At 51.0% G+C, this 22839-nt stretch overlaps 1 protein-coding gene and 1 pseudogene across 1 annotated transcript in view; one reads left to right on the top strand and one right to left on the bottom strand.

The window, feature by feature from the left end:
• The window catches only part of Ttc39a (tetratricopeptide repeat domain 39A), a 43003-nt gene that overhangs the window by 11114 nt on the left and 9050 nt on the right, over positions 1–22839 (bottom strand). Inside the window, exons 2-12 of the mRNA XM_051171309.1 lie at positions 22576–22680; positions 13226–13357; positions 12401–12477; positions 11963–12030; positions 7894–7958; positions 5971–6070; positions 5274–5339; positions 3496–3604; positions 3016–3083; positions 2878–2937; positions 1304–1465 (exon numbers count right to left, since the gene is read on the bottom strand). Of these exons, the coding sequence (XP_051027266.1) occupies positions 1304–1465; positions 2878–2937; positions 3016–3083; positions 3496–3604; positions 5274–5339; positions 5971–6070; positions 7894–7958; positions 11963–12030; positions 12401–12477; positions 13226–13357; positions 22576–22680 (1012 nt within the window). The remainder of the gene's footprint in view (positions 1–1303; positions 1466–2877; positions 2938–3015; positions 3084–3495; positions 3605–5273; positions 5340–5970; positions 6071–7893; positions 7959–11962; positions 12031–12400; positions 12478–13225; positions 13358–22575; positions 22681–22839) is intronic.
• LOC127211901 (SAP domain-containing ribonucleoprotein-like) lies at positions 19721–22493 on the top strand (annotated as a pseudogene).

Raw genomic sequence — 22839 nt, 5'->3', positions numbered from 1 at the left:
ATTACGCAGGGGAACCTGCTCCCTCTGAGCTCCATCTGCACCTGGGTTTCCTTCAGCTTCGTTCCCAGTAAAGAGCATGGCAGAGCGAAATCCACACATAGGCAGAGTGAGAAAGGAATGAGATACAGATGACAAATAGATCTCATAATATGTGCCAGTGCAGAGATGTCCTAACTGCCTGGAGCTCTTCAAGAAGCTTCAAAAGTCACAGGAGGATGCCCGGATTGATTAGCAATGTCTGCTGTGGGCAAGGGATAAAGTCATTGGTATGTGTGAGCTACAAACCAGACCGGACACTGGGGACTCTTGCTTTGGAATGCTGCACTATCATGATTCCTAGCAATAATACTGTCAGCACTGGCTGACTTTGATAAATCTGGCTATCTGTGTTGGCAGATTTATGCTTTATTTATGTCTTATTTTGCCTACATGGCATGTCTGTAATACTGTAGTCTCCTCCCCTCCTTTCTCCCTCTCTCTCACCCTTCTCCCACTCCCGGTCACATCGCCCCTTTTTTTTCTTCTGAAAACACACCTCTCCTACTTCCATTCCAGAAGGGAACCTTCTCACCTGTTTCAGATGCCGATACAAGATGTGTGAGGTTTAATCGTGGACTTTGGTTGAAACTAAGGGGAAGATATAACTTAGGGGCAGCCCCTGGCCACCCTGCCTGCCCTGTGAAGAGAAGCTGTCTGCAACACAGGTGTCAGACAAGAGAACACAGCTGCATGTGAGATGGCTAAGCCAAATGGTACAATTTGAGTTCGTGGAATCAGGTGATGGCAAGTAATTTCAGTTGTATGAGCTGATGAGCCCCCGTGGTGGCTTAGATCTGTTTGATCCCAGTAACCACTAGACCCCCTGGGGCCTTTTGATTAAAAATAAATTAAATACGAACACTCCGCCTCTTGGTTGTGCTAGGCGTGCTTGGTATATCCATATGGCTGATGGCTAACACACTTGGGTGGCACAAAAGAAAAACACCCCTGCCACAGGAGACAGCACGTGCTGACGCGTGAGACATCTCCATTCCTTGTGACTACAGAGCTACGCATTGGAGTTGAAGGGCCGTAGCTCAGAATAAAGGAAATGCTGAGCGTGGACAGACAAGGCCCTGGACTCAATCCCCAGCAAGTTTCTCTGCTCCTCACAGCTTTTAGCTCCTCCCAGCCCTTCTCAGACATTTGGTTCTGTTTAGCTCCCAGTGGACACATCTTTGTTCAGAACGAAGGTCTGGCCCTTCGTTCAGGGGCTCCCTAGCCCGTCTAAGGTGATTCCTGACCCCCCCATGTGTCAGCCCACCTTGGACCAGGAGTTCTCCTTGCTGAGCAGGTCTGCGTAGAAGTAGGCCATCTTCCACTGGCCCTTGTAGGTAAAGCACCACATCAGCTCCCAGTAGCACATGTGGTGAAATTGCTTCCAGTCCTGCTGGGCCTCACAGCACTCCTCGAACCGCCGGATGGCCTATGGGCAGCTGCAGGTCAGCCTGGCTCCATCACACCCTCTGCACCCTTTAACTACCCAGCAGGCATAGCCTCTCCCAGGGCACAGAGGTTCAGAACTGTACCAAACAGAGATGGGGTCTGGGAAGCCAGGGAGGGAATCTGGCTTCTTGTCCATAGGCCCCACGGTTGCCACTCATTTTGATTCTAGAGATTTGGTCACTAAATGAGAGCATAGGACAGAGCACATGAGGGTGGGGGTGAGGGTGCAGGTGAGGGTGGGGGTAGGGTGGGGGTGGGGAAAGGACAACTATCCATCTTTTTTGTTTTGTTTGGTTTTGGTTTTTCGAGACAGGGTTTCTCTGTGTAGCCTTGGCTGTCCTGGACTCCCTTTGTAGACCAGGCTGGCCTTGAACTCACAGTGATCCGCCTGCTTCTGCCTCCCGAGTGCTGGGATTAAAGGCATGTGCCACCACACCTGGCTCCACTTTGTCTTAAGGCAAAGTTTCTCACTGGGAGCTAGGGCTCCCAATTCGACTAGGCTGGCTGGTCAGCAAACCTCAGGCACCCACCTTTCCTGCCCCCAGGACTGGGATTATAAACACATGCCACCATGTCTGGCTTTTTCACATGAGTGCTGGGGACTAAACTCTGGTCTGATCCTTTTGTGCCAAGCAATTTACCAACTGGGCCATCCTCACAGCCCCAGAGGGTGTTAATATTACCCTGATAAAATAAGGCCTGTGCCTCAGAGAAAATGCCAGAATCTAGTCGTTTCCATGGTTACCCACACCTGCAGTTTTATCCTGCTAGGGCTGGCTGAAGCCTTCCAGGACTCTGCGGTGCAGTCTTGTACCTTGGCATAGTGACATGTAGTCATGGCCTTTGCCATGACTGTGACCTTCCCTGTCTCTGACCCAGTGGTCCTCAACCTCCTAAGGCTGCAGCCCTTTAATACAGTCCCTTGTGCTGTAGTGACCCCCAAACATAAAATGACTTTCGTCGCTACTTCCTAACTGTAATTTAGCTACTGTTATGAGTTGTAAAGTAAATGTCTGTCTTTTCTGATGGTCTTAGGTGACCACTGTGAAAGGGCTGCTTGACCCTCCACAAAGAGGTTGCACCCACAGGTTGAGAAACACTGGCTCTCTCCCCTCCTCCTCCCCACTCCCCCCACCCCCACTCAACACACCCAGTTTAGGTCACCATGCCCTGGGCAGCAGCTTTTCCTGACCAGGAATGCCATAATCCAAATCTCCCTATCAAAGGCCTACAGCACAGATGCCACACCCTCCCCCTCACACACCACTTCTCTCAGATTTGCCTCTCCCACTCTGCCTCTTTTATGGGCTCCTCCAACCTCTGAGGCTGCCTCTATGTGCCTAACTTCCTGCTTGGCTGGAACACCCCCCACGAGGCCCCCACATCACTCACAGCGTCAATATTTCCTTTGATAGCTTCAATCCGCCCGGCAAAAAACAGGAAGATGGCGCCCTGCAATGACACTCATGAGGATCCATGCGGTCCACTGGGTACTGGTAGTTTGGGGAGCCCAGCAGGGGTTGGTCTCACCTTGGGGTATCGGTTCAGATAAGGCTTCAACAGCTTCTCTGCTTCCTCGATGTTGACGTTTCCTGTGCCTGGGGGTGGCAGGGAGGCACAGCGCTCAGGTTACCACTGCTGGGGCCTGCGCTCCCCCTAGCAACCTGCCAAGGCCTTCTTAAGGCCTCCCTTGTGAAATGGCACAACACCCCCCATCTCCAGAATAACAGGAGGCTTGAACAAGCAAGTGTGCCTACTATCCTGGCACAGCACAGGCTCAATAACCCGGAGGCCATTTCTGAGTCCACACCCAGAACAAGGGGCAGCATCCTTACACCTTCCACAAGGTGGCACTATTACCCCCAGTTTCACAGACGGAACCTGCGCAGAGAGAAGTGGCCCGCTGAAATGGCTCTGCCCCAGTCCTGGGCACCTAAGCAGGGGGTGGGGAGGGGGGTGTCTGCAGCCTCTCACCCAGGATCCCAGCACCCAGCACACCGGTTCTCCTACCGAGCACAAAGGTGAGGAAGGTGTGGTAACACAGCAGCAGCATGACGCACAGCACCGCGCGGAAGCTGTGCCCCGTCGCGCCTTCCTCCAGCTGCAGCAGCCCGTAGTCCTGGGGGGCGGGGGGACCAAGAAGACAGGCAGGGGTTCCCAGAGAACCGCGGGGCCCAGGTGGGCAGCTAGAAGAGAGTCTGTTCGCTGGAGGCAGGATGGGTGGCACCACAACTGTGGCCCTGAGCAAAGGGCTGGCCTCCCTACCCCATCTCTCCATCTGCACCTGCTCTTGACGGGAATGGAAGCCAAGCTGCCCAGTCTGCTGAGGAGGAGCAATGGCCTGAGGAAAGTAATCCTAACTACAAGCTGGGACCGATGGTGCCAGGAAGCCTGGGGCCCAGAAAGGCTTCCTGGGGAAGAATGTTCCAGAACATCTCTGGGACCAGACCCAGCCTGTGTATGTGTGTGTAGTCCCTACCTTCCTCAGCGTTCATGCCCTTTCTCCAATATAGGCCCGGCCTGCCTCAAGCCCTCCACAGCTGCTCTGTTGTGGAACAGGCTCTGCCCAAGCTGCGGCTTCAGGTTAGGGCTGACTTTCCCACCTAGCCTTCCTGTGGCCCCCTATCCAACTCTAGGGAACCACTCCCCAGCCCCTGATACCTCCAGCTGTGGACCACAGACAGGGGGTTTCTCAGGGCCAAGGATGGGCCTGAGGAGGCACTGAGCCTTGAGCCTGTTTCCCTCCTCTGTGTTCTGTCCTTTGGGTGGTGCCTGGAGGAAACCCCAGATCTGGGCTCACATAACTCAGCTCTCACCCACAGAGAGACGCCGCCCAGGTGGCCCACAGCTATTTCTGGAGGCTGTTATGTGTCAGTCTCTGGGTTTGTGGGTTTCACCATGTATCTGTAACTGCCCTGAAACTCACTATGCAGACAGACCAGGCTGCTGGCCTTGGACTCACAGACAGCCTCCTGCCTCTGCCTCCTAAATGCTAGTATTAAAGCTGTGAGCCATCTTAATGATTTTTTTTTTCATGATTAAATAAGATGGATATTGTAATAGTAACATTTTCTTTAAATACATTTAGGTAAAAATGTCATTTTAGGGAAAGTAACAGGTGAACCATAAAGTAGTGGTCCATATAATGTGTCAGCTATCAGGTTGGCTAGAGAGAACCCCTCTCCCCCAGCATCTTCAGGACATCTTCAGGATGTGAAGCCTCTTATTTTACAGAGAGGAGGCTCATGGGAAAAGAGGAGTTGTTGTCTGGGGTCATGAGGAAGGCTAGGGATGACTCCTGATTTCCAGACCAGTGCATCTTTCACCACACTGGCCACCTCCTCAAGGGGCCTTCCTGGTCTGCTTGCCTCCACCTCTGCTGGTGTGCAAGGCCTTGCCCTGGTTCCTCTCAACGTCTGATGCACAGGAGGGCTCCCTGCGCAGCTCACAGATGAGACAGAGTACCAAAAGCTGAATTAGCTCCAGGTCTGGGAAGGAGCAGGTAATCAAAGGGGGAAGACTGGGGCTCCTGAGACATGCCATGTTAAGATTACAGTGTGGCCTCGAGTCCTTATGGGGCTGCCCTCACATCTACCTTTATGGCACAGTCCCTCTACCCTGCAAGACGCCAGGCAGGGAGAGTTCTGTGGCCTCACAAAGCCCAAGGGATGCCTGGGGCTGAGAGAGATCTGAGCCAGGCCTGGCACCAGGCCCCACGGCCCTTCAGCCCCACTCTGTCTAAGCCCATTGACTGGGCAGATGGAGGGTACCCAAGGGTAGGCATTTACCTTGTTTCCTGAAAACCCGACAAATTCCAGCAGTCTCAGGATCCTGGTGGGAAGCATGGACAGCGTCTGCAGGGTCAGAGGCAGTGGGTGTGTGGAGGGCACCCTAAGAAAAGTCAGAGGACCCCACCCACAGCTTGCCCTTTACCCAGGTAGGAGAGAGCGGCCACCTTTTCCAGACCCATACCAGCTTGCTGCCCCCACAGGCAGGCTCAGCATTTCCATGTCCCTCGGACCCAGCTCACACTGCTCCTCTGCCTGGAACACACTTCCACCCCCTGGGAACCCTCCCCAGGGGACCCCCGAAGAGAACTTGGGCCTCTGTCCCCTGTGGGTCGCTGCTGCTCTCAGGCCTGTCTCCTTCCCTGCCCCTAGTAAGCATTTAACAGCCAGCTCTCTGGGGCAGCAGCTGTCCGGTCTCCTGGGGTTGCCAGTTTCTGTGGCTATAACCACCCCCCTCACACGGGTTCAAACCACCACGTAGGCACATGTGGACCCTCTAGAGGGGGTCATCCTCTGTGACACCTCAACTTGAGTCCTTAAGGCTGGTGATCTTTAAGAATCATCTCTAGGCCCTTATGGCTTGCGCATGGCCAGGCACAGTGGCACACAGAGGTGACCTTGTGTGGGACAAAGGCACGCAGGGGAGCTGCATCTGGGGCCCAGCAACTGAAGAAATGAGGGCCCCCCCCCCACTCACCAGGTTGAAGGCTCCTACGCCGAGCTTCACCCCTCCTTCAAAGTGCCTGTGGCTCTCTCCCTTGCAGTATTGCGAGGACTGGACGAGGCTATCCAGTTCCCTGTGGAAGGGTGCCGCTTAGCCACAGCCACACTGGGATCCATCCCTCCACCTCCCTACCAGGGTGGGCTCAGAATTCAACAGTGGTGGATATAAAGTTCTGCAGCCACAGAGAACTCGTACTCAACAGATTTCCCGCTTCTACCACAGACACATGCTTCTCACCCCTAAATGGCACCACATTGGGCCCAGTGGTAAAATATACTCCATCGGCCTCAACTGACATCTAAGGCTGGATAGGTCTGTGCTGGGGGAAAAGAGGGAGCCTGTTCACAGTGGAGGATGTTTAAGACATCCCTGGGTTCTTTCCTCTAGGCATGAGCAGGAGCCTCTCCTCAATGGGACAGCCAGGATGTCTCTGGACCCATGTCTCACAGGGGGCAGAGTGACCCCACAGATAAGAAACTGCAGCACCACAGGCCAAATGCAAACCCCTGTCCCTCAGGACATTTCCTTGCCTGGAATCCAACCCTCTTTCTCCTAGTGACTACTAGCACAGAGGCTTTCTAGTCAGAGATACATACACATACACACACACACACACACACACACACACACACACACACACACCCCTCCACTTCTCTGCACCAGGCATTAGAGGGCAGCAGCATCGAGCACAGTAGCCCCACCCTGTCCCCATAGCTCTACCCTCTCTGCCCTGGGGCTGCGCTTAGTCTGGGTATAAAGAGGATTTCTTGAGATGGCATTTACGTGAAGAGGTGACCCATGAGCTAGGACCTGGGAGGTGAGTTGGAGCTAGCCTGATGCAGTGTCCTGACAGAGACAATATGTCCTGAAAGCTGCGAGGCACAGATGAGCTTGCCATATTTGAAGAACGGAGGGCAGGCAGGCCTAAGGGTCTGCAGCAGAGTGATGTGGGAGAGGCAGCAAAGATGGGGGAGGGGACCTCACGGGGTGATCTGACTCAGGGCTCCCCTCTGAGTGAGAGGAGCCTGGGAGTTGGAAAAGGGGTGGCCTGACCAGGCTGTTGTTTTGCAGTCACCATTCTGGAAGCTGGCAAGGACACTGGAGGGACTGTGGCACTTGTCTACTTGCCCCTGGACAATTGCAGCACAGGCCTTCAGGTGTCCTGTGCAAGGGACAGTCACCCTGGTGGAAAAGGTTAAGGACAGCAAGTGTTCTCACAGTGTACTAGGAAGTAAGTTCTAATATATACCTTAGGGAGGGAGGGCCAGCGTTCAGTGCTTTATCTCATTTCAGACTTGCAGATAAGGGATGAAACGCTACACTGGGTTAAAGTGCTCTGGGCTAAGTCTTCAGGCTTTCCATCAGCACAGCTTGTCCCTGGCCCAGAGGCCTTGTGTCAGGGACCCAGACATAGTGCGGGGATGATTCTAGCCCTGGGGAGCATGTACCTGTGTACATGTCTATGTGTCTATGTGTGGGTAGGTGCCTGTGTCCATGTGTACGTGTCTGTGTGTGTTCGTGTCTGTGTCCATGTGTGAGTATGTACATATGCAATCTCTGTGTGTTGAAAAGGTCAAGGAAGGCCTCGTAGGAAAAGCAGGCTTTGGACTGGGCATTTCCTTAAAGTCCCTCTGTCCATCTGTCTCCCGGCCCACCAGCCCAGGCTGTTTGTGTAGAACCTGGATCTTTTCCCCTAGCAGACAAGGCACTCAAGAAGTCAAACACACAAGTATAGCCAGAAACCCAGGGGGACATTATTCCAGAAAATGGAGGTTCTAGGGGGTACAGAAATCTGTCTGAGCTCTCAGTTTTCCAGACCTCGGACTTCGCACAATACAGCCTGAGGTGACTCTGTGGCCCCAGGCTCCCAGCTCTCCACAGGCTGGTCCCACTTACTTGTAAGTCTGGTAGCTGTTTCGAACTTTGATGCCACCCTTGATGAAGCTCACCATGTTCTCATCCTGTGATGGAGAGAGATGAAGAGAGCTGGGTCCAGGGCAGGTGACTGGAGGCTGAAGGAACCACACAAGGCTATAGGCCTTGACAGCCCTCCATCCTGTGCCCAGATCTATGATATATGAGGGGGGAGTGGTCAGAGGTCACTCAAAGCAGACTGCCGCAACCCCTTACACACACACACACACACACACACACACACACACAGACACACACACACACGTGTGCACGCGCGCGTCAACAGCGTCTTCTCCCTGTAGGTAGAAGGGACATGTGAGATGAGGAGGGGGTGCTCATTTTGGAATGTTGAGGAAAGTTATTGTAACTTATTATTTAACGTCCCAGCAGTCCCCCAGTTTGCCTGGTAACCCCAATCCTGGGTGTCTACTCACAGAAAAAGAATGGACATGGGGTGAAAGAGCATTCTTAGTAATGTCCACAGCACTAATGTTCATGAAACCAAAAACCAAAAGCAACCAAGGCTCACCTCTGGAAGGCTAGGGAAACTGAGGCATAGTTACATGAGAGACTATTACCCAGCCTCACAAGGACAAATGAAGAATGCCTTTGTGACACACAAAGCCAACCAAGGCATAATAATGTGCTGCTCAGGGACAAGGGGGAAACAGTCAGGTGGGAAGATTAGGAAGGTAATGGCTTCCCCCTGGGAAGGAGGCTGGGACAGCATCAGGGGGCGGAGGGATGAGTCTCGCTAGGTAGACGCTGGCCTCCAGCTCAATCAGAGTATGTGTGTAATAATAATAAACAAACAAATAAAACAAAATGCCACCCTTGCTTCAGTGAGTCCTAAACTGAGGACTAGGCTTAATCCAGCTCCAATCACTCTAAGGGCCAGAATGATTTTTTTTAAGAGCTAAGGAAACCTGCTATGACGCCCATGAACCACGTCAATGATCATCGCGGCATGATAATCATGAGGGGGCACTAGTGGCATGCATACCTTGGCAGTAACCAATAGCGCTCTAACTGAATTTAAGAGGGAAGCCATGTCTAGTATTGGAAACCTAGCCAACTACTAGTGCCAGTGAAGGGTCTCGGAGGGGAATCCACATTGATCAACGTACTAAACCAGCATTAACCCTAACAACGGTCTATAAACATTTGCCCTTATGCCCCACAGGAAGTTTCATCGAGGAAACTTCTTTCTGTAATGGATGGTGACCACTACAGAAAACCACGACCAGTCAAAACACAGAGCTGTGGAGCCCAGTCCCAATGAATACATCTACAAAGCATTCCCACACCTAAGGCCCAGGGAACACTGCAGAAGAGAGGGCAGAGGATCAGAGAGTTTGCCGTGAGCCTGTGTCTCCTGCAATGTCGGAAGCTACACCCATAAAGTCTCACCAACGTGGCTGCCCAACTGTGAGCTGAGCATGGATGAAACCTAGTTTCCTGGCAAAGTGGACAGGGGAAAGCCATAGAGGCCTCAACTTTACACAAGGAACTATAGGCAACTGAGGAAGCCAGGAGTGGGAGGGGTGGTCTTCTCCAGGGAAAAGCATACCAATTGGTTGTCCAGGCCAAACTGTCAGCCTTGAAAACAACACACATACAAGTAACATTGTATGGATTGAATTATATTAAATATATATGAATATATATAGAAACATGTGTGTGTAATAACAGTGAGAAAGAAAGAGTCCATAAATGAAGGAGACTGGGGAGGGGAATAAGGGAGATTTTGGAGGTAGGAAAGAGAAGGGAGAAATGTAATTAAATTACAATTTAAGGGGCAGGAGAGATGGCTCAGCAGTTAAGAGCACTGGCTGCTCTTCCAGAGGTCCTGAGTTCAATTCCCAGCTGCCACACTGTTGTTCATGGCCATCTATAATGAAATTTGATGCCTCCTTCTTTCTGATGCCCTCTTCTGTCATGCAGGAACACATGCAAATATAGCATTCGTGCGCATAAATAAATAAATAAAAATTTTTTTAAAATCACAATTAGCTAGGCAGTGGTGGCATATGCCTTTAAGCTTAGCACTTGGGAGGCAGAAGGAGGCAGGCTAGCCTGGTCTACAGAGTGAGTTCCAAGAAAGCCAAAATTATACAGAGAAGCCCTGTCTCAACCCGCCCCCCCCCCCCGCGTGAAATATATATAATTAGGGGGGAAAAAGCTTAAAGAGGGGGCTGGAGAGCACACCAATTAGTTTCCAGTACCAAAGTGTCAGCCCTGAAAATATATACACAAGTAATATTATAGGACTGATATATTGGCTCATTGACTATCCTTCTAGAAGGCCTCAGTTAAATTCACAGCACCTACATGGTGCTTCACAACCATCTGTAATTTCAGTTACAGGAAATCCAATGCCCCCTTCTGGCCTCCAAGGGCTCTAGGCATTCATGAAGTACACAGGCACATATGTAGACAAAACACCCACACATATAAAATATAGTAATAAAATAATACATAATTTAAGATTTATTTATTTATTATGTATACAGAGCTTTGCCCGCATGTATACTTGTATGCCAGAAGAGGGCACCAGATTTCGTTATAGATGGCTTTGAGCCACCATGTGGCTGCTGAGAATTAAACTCCGGACCTTTGGAAGAGTAGTCAGTGCTCTTAATCCCTGAGCCATCTCTCCAGCCTCTAAAATACTATTTTTTAAAAATTAAAAATAGCTAAAGCATCCAGGTATGGTAGCAATCACCTTTACTCTCCGCACTTGGGATGCAGAGGCAGGTGGATTGCTGTGAGTTCAAGGCTGCTTTGGTCTACAGTGAGTTCCAGGTCAGTTAAGAGCTGCACATAGAGACCCTGTCTAAAACCACAAAAAAGGAGCTAAAGAAAATAAATAGCACCCAACACTAAAATGTATCTGCCCTCCTCCAATACACAGGCACACGTGCACATGAACGCACATGCATACACACGCATGCATGCACATGAACGGGGATGGCGGTCATATCTAACAAAGGAGTTCTAGTGCGCAGTGACAACGTGCATAGTTCCCACTGTGGTATGGGGACCTGTCTCTGACTCGGCAAGACCCAAGTTCAAATCCCAGCTCACTATTTGCTAATCACGTCGCTTTAGAAACCCTCTCCTGAAGACTCTGCTTTGCTGTCCTCTGAGGTGAAAGTTAAGTAAAAGTGTAAACACGTCCAAAGGGCCTCATGTTGTGGGAGGGATACAAACACGACATGTCCCGAAGCTAGAGAGATGCCTCACAATGAATGCTTGCCAGACAAGCCTAAGGACAGAATCCCATCCCTGCAACCCATGTGCTAAGTAAGCCAGATGTGGGGGAGTGCATCTGTAATCTCTCCCCGAGAATCACCCGGGAAGCCTTCAGGCCAGCTAGCAGCAAAAACACAAGAGGCTCTGCCTCAAAGACAAAGGAGAAGGAGAGAACCAATTCCCAAAATGTTCTCCTCTGACCTCCACACATCCATGTCAGGCCTTTCACCCTCCCTGTCACAGGCACACATGCACACACACAACTGCACTAAATAAATAAATATTTTATTGTTTTTTGGTTTTTGGTTTTGGTTTTGGTTTTCCGAGACAGGGTTTCTCTGTGTGGCCTTGGCTGTCATGGACTCACTTTGTAGACCAGGCTGGCCTCGAACTCACAGCGATCTACCTGCCTCTGCCTCCCAAGTGCTGGGATTAAAGGCGTGCACCACCACACCTGGCATAAACAAATGTTTTAGAAGGTGGAAAGAGATAGAAGATATCCGACATCAGCCTCTTCTCCACACACAATTATATACAAAGTGTCAGGTCTACATACCCACAAAAGCCTATGTATCATTTGCTACAAGTGTTGCTGCGAGAAGCAAGCCGAGCAGATCTGTGGCAGTGCCTGTGTTGGGAGCACCAGCAGTGACCAGAGGAGGCCACACCACGAAAACCCAGGTGTGTGAGGGAGAAACACCAACCCTCCTCGTCCAGCTGGGCCAGGCTCTCTGCACATATGTGGAGTGAGCTGGGGGCTGGGGCTGGGGGGGGGGGGGCGGGTAGAACGTCCTACCTGAAGGAAGGTCAAGGCTGCTCTCTGCAGTAGGCATTCTGCATAACAGACTTCTGCATGGATTTCTTCTGCAGGGGGAAAAAAAAAGCCTGGGATTCTAGGCAGGAGGCTCACATGGAGCCACACTCCCTCTGGGGTGTGTGAAGTCACGAAGGTACATTCTGAACACCCTTGGGCCTGAGGAGCAAAGCCACTTTTTCAGACTTCCAGGGGCTTAGCTGAGAACGTTGGGTGGCTGGGCCTCTCCTGTTCTAACCCCTCCTTCAAAGGCCACAGGCCAGAGCCTCCTCTCTCTGTCCCAGCATTAGGCCATATCACAGGCCCCCTTGGGGACACCAAAACGAATAACTTTTCTCTTCTCCCCTCCACGCTCTTCCTCCCTCCCTGGGCCTGGAGCCACCAGACTCCATGCTGGAGAGGACATCTTGGATGCCGCACCTTCTGTGAACTGGTCCATGGTGGGACGGTGCACTAGGTTGCTGAAGGAGTCCGTCATAGAAGACTTCCTTCGGTGCCTAGAGAAGGAGAAAGGCCTCTGGTGATTCCATGGAGTTGAAAGAGGGGCAAGCCTTAGGTCACATTTGTTTGTGCGCGCGCGCGCGCGCGCGCGCGCGCGCACACACACACACACACACACACACTCTCTTTGCTATACTTTTAAATATTTGAAGGTTTGTGGGCACCTCCCCCAGGATTCTCCAGACTCAGGTGCCCCGCTCTCCCAATCCGGGGCTTTCTAGTCCTTTGGCCTTGCGGCTGTCTCTGGCCACCCTCCTGGACCATGTTTGGCCATCACCTCCCCTAAGAGCCCCCACTGTGGGGTGAAGCTGTACAGGGCCTCCAGCTGGCCTGCCTCTTCTTAGATGTCCTGGGTAGGGCTGTGTCCCCGCCAGGTAGTGGGAAGAGTGGAACTGCCCAGGCCTAATGATTTACCGTACACACCTGGCCCTGCTGCCGGGTCCCCAGGGCAACTCTGTGACTCATAGGTCACCACACCTCTTTTATAAATGAAGAAAGTGGAGTCCTGAGAGGGACCTACCCAAGCCAGAGTTAAAAAGTGGCAGAGACAGACTCCATTCCCCCCACCCCTACCCCCGTGACTGCCTCAGACACAGCTTTACAGCTACGCTGACAGGGCCAGCCCTCAGCCAAGCCCTCTTAGCCAAAAGCAGCAGCATTTAGCAACACACCAGGCACTTGGTTAGGACAAGAAGATGGAAGCATGGGCCTCACTCCCCCTATCCCTGCCCCCACAGCTCCAACCTCTGACACAAGGACTGTGCCTCCTTCATCATGTTGCCAGCAAGCAGAATGTCCTGAGGGTCGAAGGTCATCATGGCCTGCATCTCCAGGATGGTGGCATACGTCAGTGAGTGGTACATGCTATCCTTGGTTCTGTGGGACAAAAATGGACATTGAGAGCACCAGAGGTGGCTGGCTGCAGGTCACCTGCCAGCTCAGCTGGGTCTTACCTGGGGCCATATTTCCAAAGTTTAACCCTTTCGTGGCATCTCCAATGCGCTCCATCCAAGAAGGAATGGGAGTGGACAGAGAATGCAATGGGGGCGCAGGAGCAATCTGCTAACAGTGCATTGCAGACAAGTAAGACACTGACAAAAGTTTAAAAACTAATTGAGAAACTAAAGATCCTAGTCCGGTTCTCAGCTCTTCTTCTTGCTGGCCAATGACCCAAGCCTTAGTTATTCTCTCCTGAAGACAGATCCTGGTGCTGGCTGAGGATGCTCAGTGCTGGCTCAGCGCCTGCCTCTTCCTTCTGCCTTTCCTCTAGCAGGCCAGCCTCTGGTCCTGCCTGTCCCCAGCACCACCCTCCTGGGCCTTCTATCGCTGTTGCTTCCCCTACCTCATCTGATTTACAGCTCCTGGCTGGACTTCCCAGCACTCAACACTGTAACCCTGGGGCCACCAAGCTCGACAACCTCAGAACCCACACTTTCCTCCTGCAGGCCCTTGCAGAGGCTGCTCCCCCAAGCTTGAGATGTCTTTCTCCTGCCCCACATCTTCTGACTCATTCACCACAGTCCTCAGCCTTCAAGACCCCTGGGAATTCAGACTCCTCCCTTGGGAACCACATGTCTATGACAAGTCACAGACTAAACTGAGCCCCTATGAGCATAAGCTTAACCCTCTCTCTAGACTGTGGGTGCCTCAGGGCAGGGCTTGGGTGTGACTCATCTCTGTGGCCTGATGTGACAGGGTTAAGCCAAGGCGCCCGATCTCAGAACGCCTTCATCTCCTGCCTCCCCGGGCCTCCTCAGACCCCAGCCGCTAGACTAAAGGGTGTCAGGGGCAGCATTTAGCCCAATGTGGAGAGGGCAGAGGCCAATAGCGGCTAGAAAAAGGACTTTGGCCAATGCCACTCAACATAGGGTGATGGCCCTGGAGGGCTGGGGTCACTGAGGCTGGCAGGGGAACCGCTCGCCTGCTGAGGCAGGAGCCTGCACAGTTTGGTTCCCTTCTCCAAGTGTGCCTTTGTGAGTTATTTACACAACTCCTCAGTACCAGGCCAATGCTGGGAACATTAGAGGAGAGATGACTAAATTTTATAAAAAGGGTTTATTGTTAGATCTCGTGACTTTCCCCATTTCCTTTTCTTGTTAAAGCAAAGCCTGGGGATGAGTTTCCTTCTGGGTAACCATCACAGGTTAGGAGTTTGGTTGTTTTTTTTTGTTGTTGTTGTTTTTTGTTTTTTGTTTTTTGTTTTTTTTTTGAGACAGGGTCTCAGTCTGCCTGCCAAGGGCTGGGATTGCAGGCGTGCCACTATACCAGGTGATGTCAGCTATCAGTCAGTATTCATGAGGACCAAAGGAATAAAAGGCTGGTGGACTTCTCCCCAGCCCTGCCAGGTCCCAGATTCCTCCCAGCCTGTGACATGGCTACTCTGTGTAGGGACAATGGCTTGTGGAAAAATTCTGGCTGTCCATAGTGAGAGTGAGGAACTTTAGAATCCCCCAGACACAGGATGGCACCTTGGCTTTGCTGGTCACCTGCTGCATGACTCAGGTAGTTCTATTGGCCTCTCTGAGCCCCTCAGAATAGCCTTACTAGAAAACAAAGACGGCCTGGCATGGTGGAGCGCACCTTTAATCTCAGCACACTCAGGATGCAGAGGTAGGTAGGTCTCTGTAAGTTCCAGGCTACCTTGGTCTATATGGCAAGTTCCAGGCCAGCTAGAGAACCCACAGAAGAGAGGGGGGGGGGGGAGAAGCAAAGAAACAAAGAAAGAATACAATAATCTTCTTGTCCTAGAGTGACTGAACTTGTTCCCTGATCTCTGGCCAAGTGACCCCCTGCTCAGTATATGTGAGTCCTTCGGTCCCACCAGTGTCCAGAGTCACTTCCTTGAGGAGCTTTCCCAAGAGGACCAACAGCACCCCTCGGGACACTCCCAGCCTCTTCCCCAGGTCTCTCCAACCCTGTTTCTCTTCCTCTTCCGTAAGTTCTGAGCCCAGGACTCAGCCCTACCCACCCAGCCTCGCCGGCTGCACCCGGAAGGAAGGAGCCCTGCCCAGGCAGCTGGCAGACAAAGTGGAATTTCTAGTTTGAGACCCAAGGCCCTAAACATGTACCTCTGGCTGGGAATCCTGGCCCTCACCAGCCCACTACCCAGAAGATCCCAACCTGGAGGGGCCTGGAGTGGGAAACAGAATACAGAGGTATGGTGACACCCCCCCCACAAAAAAGTTCAGATACCTAGAGTTTTATGTGTACCCCACATGTATACATACGGCTCTTGGATCCCTGAGCAGAACACAGCTCTGTGAAAGGATGCCCTGAGGTCCTGGGACCCAGACCAGCTGTCAGGATTGGGGAGAATGGGCAAGAGCCATCACTGGAGCAGATGGTGGTCTCAGACCCTCTCCCCCTCCACTAGCAGCGCAAGGTTCAGGCCCTGTCCTGTCTTTGGCAGCCTTCTTGCCCTGCCTCAGCCTCAATATCTGGCCTCCTTGCCCTGAACTCTCTGGCCTTCTACTGTACCCATTTAGGAACCCCAGGCCAGGCCTACACAATTGCCCACTCCTGCAAGCTACCACTGAGCAAGGTGGCAAGGAGCCTGCAGACAGGTGATTCCTGAGCTGGGGGTCAGCCTCAGCTAAACCCCTCATCCTGCTCAGAAACACCTCCTCTCCTTGTCATCCCCCCAGTACAGCCTCATCAGAGAAACTCGAGTTGGAGAAACTCAGGCATATATATCTCCCAGCATGTCCTTTTCTGCTGCCACCCTCCTCTTGGGAGAAGCCATACAAGGCCCTCCCATGCAAGGTGCCCACTCCACCCTGCATGAGAGCTGGGAGAGTTCAGCAGTCGGAATCAGCTTGTAGCACTGGGTGGGCCTGGATTTAAGCCTGAGCTCTGCCACTGACAAACCATGGTCATCTATTCATCAGGAAGCATTACCGGAGTTGCCTCTGTGTTCCCGACAGTCCCTGGAGGCAAGGTGCTGAGAATCATAAGCCAGCAGTGTGGACAGTGTTATTCAGAGATGGGTGGGCAGGAAGGGGACATGGCTGAACCCACACCCAACACAGAAGGGGTGCTGCTCCCTTGCTAGGGTCAGGACTGAATGACTGCGGACCCGGCCTTCCCTCGAGTTTCAGTGGCTGTAAATGGGGCCAAGGGGCTGTGCTGCTATGCTGCTGTGCAGCTGTGCTGCTGTGCAGCTGTGCTGCTATGCTGCTGTGCTGCTGTGCTGCTGTTCTCACGGAGGTGGTGAGGTGCTTCCGCCTCCATGCTATAGGAGGAAATCTGGCAGTTTCTGGAAAGAGCCTCTGGTTCTCATGTTGGGGGTGATTTGCCTGGATCATCTGATAATTTTGGTTTCCTTAAGGTGAGGTTCAGAGAGCTTGCCACTGACCTCTCAGACCGAAAAGCACAGATATCCTAGAAGTGGGGCGGGCACACACACACACACACACACACACACACACACACACACACACACACACGATCCCAGAGATGGGCAAGCTGAGGCAGGAGGATCTCAAGTTTGAAGGTAGCTTGGGCTACATAGTAAGATTTCATCTCAAAGGGAAGGGGGTGGTGTGTGGAAAGGTGGCTCAGCAGTTAAAAGCCTTTATTCTGTCAAAGGACCTGGGTTTAATTCCCAGCACTCACATCGTGGTTCAGAATTTCCTTTAACTCCACTTCCAGGGGATCTGAAGCCCTCTTCCGGCTTCTATGGGCACACATGATATGTAGACTTACATACCAGCAAACACATAAAATACACATAAAATATATAAAATAAGGGTCGGGGAGCTGGAGAGGCAGCTCACTAGTTAAAGCAGAAACCTATATAAATGCTGGCCCATCCGTAATTCTACCCCAAGAATGTGGAGACCGGGAATCGCCAGAGCAAGCTGGGTGGCAGGAGCAGTCACATCAGCAGGCTTTGATTCCGAGACCCCGCCTCCATCAACATGGAAGAGTAACCAAGGATGACCCAACATCAACTCTGGGCCCCCACATGAACTCGCACACACATTCACACACACATGTACACACACAGGAAAGTGGAAGAAAGAAAGAAAAACAAGATATTAAGGGCAAAAAATAAAAAAAGAAATCCAGAGAAAATAATGAGTGCTGGGAAATCAGTCACATGATCATGGAAGTAAAGAGAAGTCAAGGAAAAAACTTAAGGACACAGAGGGCAAGTAGACAAGCAAGTGGTGGGGGAGGGGCCAGCAAGCCGGCTCAGCATGTAAGGGCACTTGCTGCCCAGCCTCAACCCCCAGAACCCCCCCAGGGGAAGAGGAGAACTGTTGTGGAAGTTTTGCTTTATATGTAAAGATGTTTTTGTTTTAATCCCAGGTGTGAGATATGGGCGCTGCTTTGGTTTGTCCACAGCTGATGACAGCCTCATGAGAGGGCACATGATATTTGTCAGCTGGGAACTACCTCCTGTGGGAAGTGGTCTTTGTCAGTTAGGATAAAAGCCAGACCCAAAGAGAGACTGGGGGGCTCTGAGAGAAAAGAAGGTTCCTGGTGCTTCCCCACTGCTGCTCCTGGTGCCATTGATGTAGTGGGAGAAGCCAGAGATGTCCTGAAAACAGGACTGGACTTGCCCCAAGGAACCCACCGACCCTAAACAGCAGGGAGCAGCTAAGGAAAACTATGCCCCTCTCCCCACTAGCTTTCTTTCTCCCCTACCTGGTGCTGAGGGTTAGAAGGGATTGGGGTGGAGTAGGGAAAAAGAAACTTAAGGAACCCAAAATAAAAATGCATTTTAAAAGTACACCAACAGAGAATTTACTACTGAGGGCTGTCCTCTGACCTCAACACATATGGAGAGCGCACGTGCATGCGCGCCCGCGCGCGCGCGCACACACACACACACACACACACACACACAGGCTTTATAAAAGAAATGGAAAGGAGAAGATTACAGAAGGGTGCCCTGGGAAGCCCTACACCTGCTTAAGGAACAGAAGATTAAGGGAACTTCCTAGAACAGAAAGAGTTGATTACAAAACTACAGAATGAAAGAGACCTTTGTCCCAAGCCCATTGCTGTGGAGCCTGGGACATCCTTACAGGAAGAAGAGAGGACTGAAACATTTCCGAGATGGGACAAGAAAGGTCTCACATGGAGTCAGATCTAGGACCCGGATGTCCTAGCCACAGTTACTACTGCTGTGCTGAAAGCACTGTAACCAAGAGCAAGCTGGGGAGCAAAGGGTTTATCTGGCTTACACTTCCAAATCACAGTCCATCCCTGGAGGAAGTCAGGACAGGAACTCAAGCAGGCCAGGAACCTGGAGGTAGGAGCTGATGCGGAGGCCATGGAGGAGTGCTGCTTACTGGCTTGCTCCCCATGGCTTGCTCAGCCTGCTTTCCTACAGAACCCAGAGCAACCAACCCAAGGATGGCACCACCCACAATGGACTAGACTCTTGCCACCAAGCACTAATGGAGGCAACATGAGAACAGAAAGGTAAGGCAGAAAGGGCTGGGGAAGGGAAGGGGAGCTGGACGCGGCCAGGAGACACCAATCTCCTTCAAGCAGGGCTCAAAGCTCACTTGGTACATTTGGACATCTGGGGAGAACTTGCGATGGGGTCATCCCGTGGAGGGTTACAAAGAGCTAACTGTAAAGGACATCAAATTAGGAAATGAACTCTGTGAGTTCGAGGCCAGCCTGGTCTACCAAGCGAGTCCAGGACAGCCAAGGCTACACAGAGAAACTCTGCCTTGAAAAAAAAAAAAAGAAAGAAAGAAAACAAAACAAAACAAGAAAAGGAAACGAAGAAGCAAGCCCACTAAGGAATGCCATCCACATCATCTAGTACACAGCCCACCTTGACAGTGAGCACTAACCACCGAGCGTGAAGGAACACTCCTGGAGTGAAGGTGTTTGCAGCTGGTTGGGATTTTAGTGCTCTGGAGAGCCTGGAATGTTTCAGGCTTGGGGGCTGCTAACCTTATCTCAGCTAGTTCCAGCACCCCCCACCCCCTGCAACCCCAACCCCATGGCCATTCTTTGCCCATCTCTGTGGGGAACTAACATCCTGTGACTAGTAGATAAAAATATTTTGGAATCTATTAACTTAGCTAACTGTTAGCTTCTACCAGTCCAGAAGCTATGACTGCTGTACCATATAGCATCTGGAGACTACAGTAAGGCTCCCGTCATGCTGCTGTGCCTGCCTCTCGGATGTACCCACACTTGCTTTGATTTATGACTTTCTCTGTTCTGTAAAACTATAAACGCTTCACGAGACTGTTTCTACATTAGGACATGGAACTCGGGGAAACTTCAATCTGTGTTCCTGGGATATGGTCACTCAAAAAGGCTCCAAAATTGGGGTGGGGGGCCACGCTGGGGTCTGCTGGAGTAAGGTGCAGGAGCAAGATAGCAGCTGAGATGATGGAGCGCCACGCGCTTGCTGAACTAGAGCAAGAATGTCTTGCTCCTGGTGTGGAGACCAAGGGAGCAAAGCAGGATCTCATCAATGGTTGCCGGGCACATCTTGAAGAACATGCTGAAGAGGAAGCAAACGAAGAAGACACACTGGGAGATGGAGGTGAGGAAGAAGACCCACAGCCCACAGAACCGCCTGCTGAAGAGCAACCTCCTGAAAATGCTGCCGATATGGCATCAGAAAGAAGGTGGTAAAAGTGGCAGGTGGGATGCCTCAGACCGAGAGAACGCAGACGAGGGCTGACTGATTCGATGTTCCTCTAAGTTGGAGAGCAAGAAGGCTGCATGGCAGCCAGGTTTGGAATTTCTTCAGTTCCAACAAAAGGTCTGTCATCTGACACCAAGCCTATGGCTAACCTGGGTAAACTAAAGAGCACAGAGATTTTGGTTTGAATGTCTCCTCCGTCTCTAGAAAATCTGAAGACGATGAGAAGTTAAAAAAAAAGGAAGCAGAGATTAGGGATTGTGACAAGTTAAGCTGGAAATGGAACCACAGAGGATACAGAGGCAAAGAAAAGAACACGGCGTTTTGGGGGTTGTATAATGAAAGTTCATGCTGTCTGCCCCACCCTGAGTTCTGTTTCTCAAATTCTTCTTGTTTGTGTACACACACACACACACACACACACACACACACACACACACACACCTACATGCACAGTCGTGTGCCCCACAGTGAGGAAGCCTGTACCTGAGGTACACCCTTGAATTCCAGCAGCACTTTGATTTAACCGATGCTCTGTATTTAAGGTTGTTGGATTTTTTGTTTTGTTTTGTTTTTAATTATTTTGCTTATTAATAAAAGAAGAAAGAAAAGAGGGGGGGGGGAAGGCTCCAAAATAAACTCTCTCTTGTTCCCTTTACAATGAGGCTGTGTTTGGTTGGTTGGTTTGGCTGGTTTTTTGTTTGTTTGTTTGTCTTCATTTTGTTTTTTGCATTGCCAAAGGCATAATAAGTGATGTGGTATTTGTGAAGGTATAACAATATTAGTGATTTGGTTAAATATTGTTAATATGGTAGGAGAGAGATGAGTGAAGCAACAAGAAACACGGTAAGAAAGCTAAATTCTTTTTGGTTTTTCAAGATAAGATCACATGTAGCCCAGGCTGCCCCTGAATTTGTTATACAGCAGAAGACAACTCTCAATTGCTGAACTTTCTTTCTCTATCTCCCAAGTGCTGGGGTTAAAAATGTGAAGCATCATATCCAGTTAAGAAAGCTACATTCTTTCCCTTTCTTTCTTTTTGTTTGTTTTGCTTGTTTGTTTTTCAAGACAGGGTTTCTCTGTGTAGCCTTAGCTGTCCTGGATTTGCTTTGTAGACCAGGCTGGCCTCGAACTCACAGCGATCCACCTGCCTCTGCCTCCCCAGTGCTGGGATTAAAGGCATGCACCACCAAGACTGGCCATTATTTTCTTTTTAGAAAGGATCTTTATATGCTATCCTGGCTGTCCTGGAACTCACTTCGTAGACCAGGCTGTCCTTGAACTCAGATCTACCTGCCTCTGCCTCCCCAGTGCTGAGATTAAAGGTATGTGCCACCACGGTCTAGCTGAGACAAGTTGAGTGTTTTGTTTGTTTGTTTATTTATTTTAAGTGGCAAAATAGTGAATTTTGGGCTAGTGAGATGGCTCAGCTGTGCACAGGCCTGGCAGCCCGCGTTTGATCCCAAGATCTCACAAAGTAGCAGGAAAAACCTGACTCCCTAGAGTTGTCCTCTAATTTACACACACACACACACACACACACACACACACACACACACACACACACACTTTTTGTTTGTTTGTTTTGAGACAGGGTTTCTCTGTGTAGTCTTGGCTGTCCTAGACTCACTTTGTAGATCAGGCTGGCCTCGAACTCACAGCAATCCACCTGCCTCTGCCTCCGAGTGCTGGGATTAAAGGAGTGCACCACCACGCCCAGCCTAACACACACATTTTTATTAATGTGAATTTTATGGTATGCGATGTATACCTCAGTTTTAAAAGGAAAGATGGAGAGAAAAAGTACATATACATATTATTTACAGGGAGTATGTCAAGCTGGGCATAGTGGTGCTCGCCTTTAATCCCAGCACTCTGGAGGCAGAGGCAGGTGGATCTCTGCGAGTTTGAAGCCAGCCTGGTCTACAAAGTGAGTCTAGGACAGCCAAGGCTACACAGAGAAATCCTGTCTTCAAACAAACAAACAAACAAACAAAAGAAGTAGTCTGTCAGGCCTGGTGGAATGCATACTGGGAACCCCAGCACCTGGGAAGTGGAGATAGGAGGATCTCAAGTCAGAGGTTGGCTTGGAGAACCTATGTCAAAACTAAACAAACAACCCAGCAGCAAAAACTGTAGAAATGCCTTAAAAAGCCATCCTCATTAAACCCAGAGGCTCAGTGAATGGTCCTAAAGGGGAAGGAATGGTTTAGAGTGAACTGGAAGACATCCCACCCCCTCCATCCCCACCAGTGGATCCGATGGGAACAAGAAATCACAGGTCCCCGTGACTATAAAAACCACCAGATGTTCACGGGCTGTGGGAGGGGATCCTCGGCCATTTGGAGGAGACTTCTCCGGGTCATGGTGACCTCAAAAGTGTGATGCAGTCAAGGGTCTCCTCTGACCCCTATTCTCCCTATGTGTGTACTTGCCTGTGTGCAAGTCCTCGGGGACTTAAACTCACCTGGGCTTGAGGTAGCTGAGTGCTTCTGAGAACTGGTTTGTAAGGAAGAGGTCCAGGGCTGTCATGCACTGATCCAGGGCCTCATGGAGGCTGCTCACAGGAGACCTGAGGGAAGAGACAGATATGCACCTGACACGGGAACCTTTGGCTTCTCCTGGCCAGAACAGAGCCTCACTGGTCTGGTCAACTTGACAACTGAGCCTCCTCTGGGCTGCCCACACTATACTGAGATACCTGTCGGTGTTCCCAAGGAGGAAGAAAGGA

This window comes from Acomys russatus, chromosome 29 (assembly GCF_903995435.1).
Source record: "Acomys russatus chromosome 29, mAcoRus1.1, whole genome shotgun sequence".
Classification (NCBI taxonomy): domain Eukaryota; kingdom Metazoa; phylum Chordata; class Mammalia; order Rodentia; family Muridae; genus Acomys; species Acomys russatus.
This window is presented reverse-complemented; position numbering and strand designations above follow the sequence as displayed.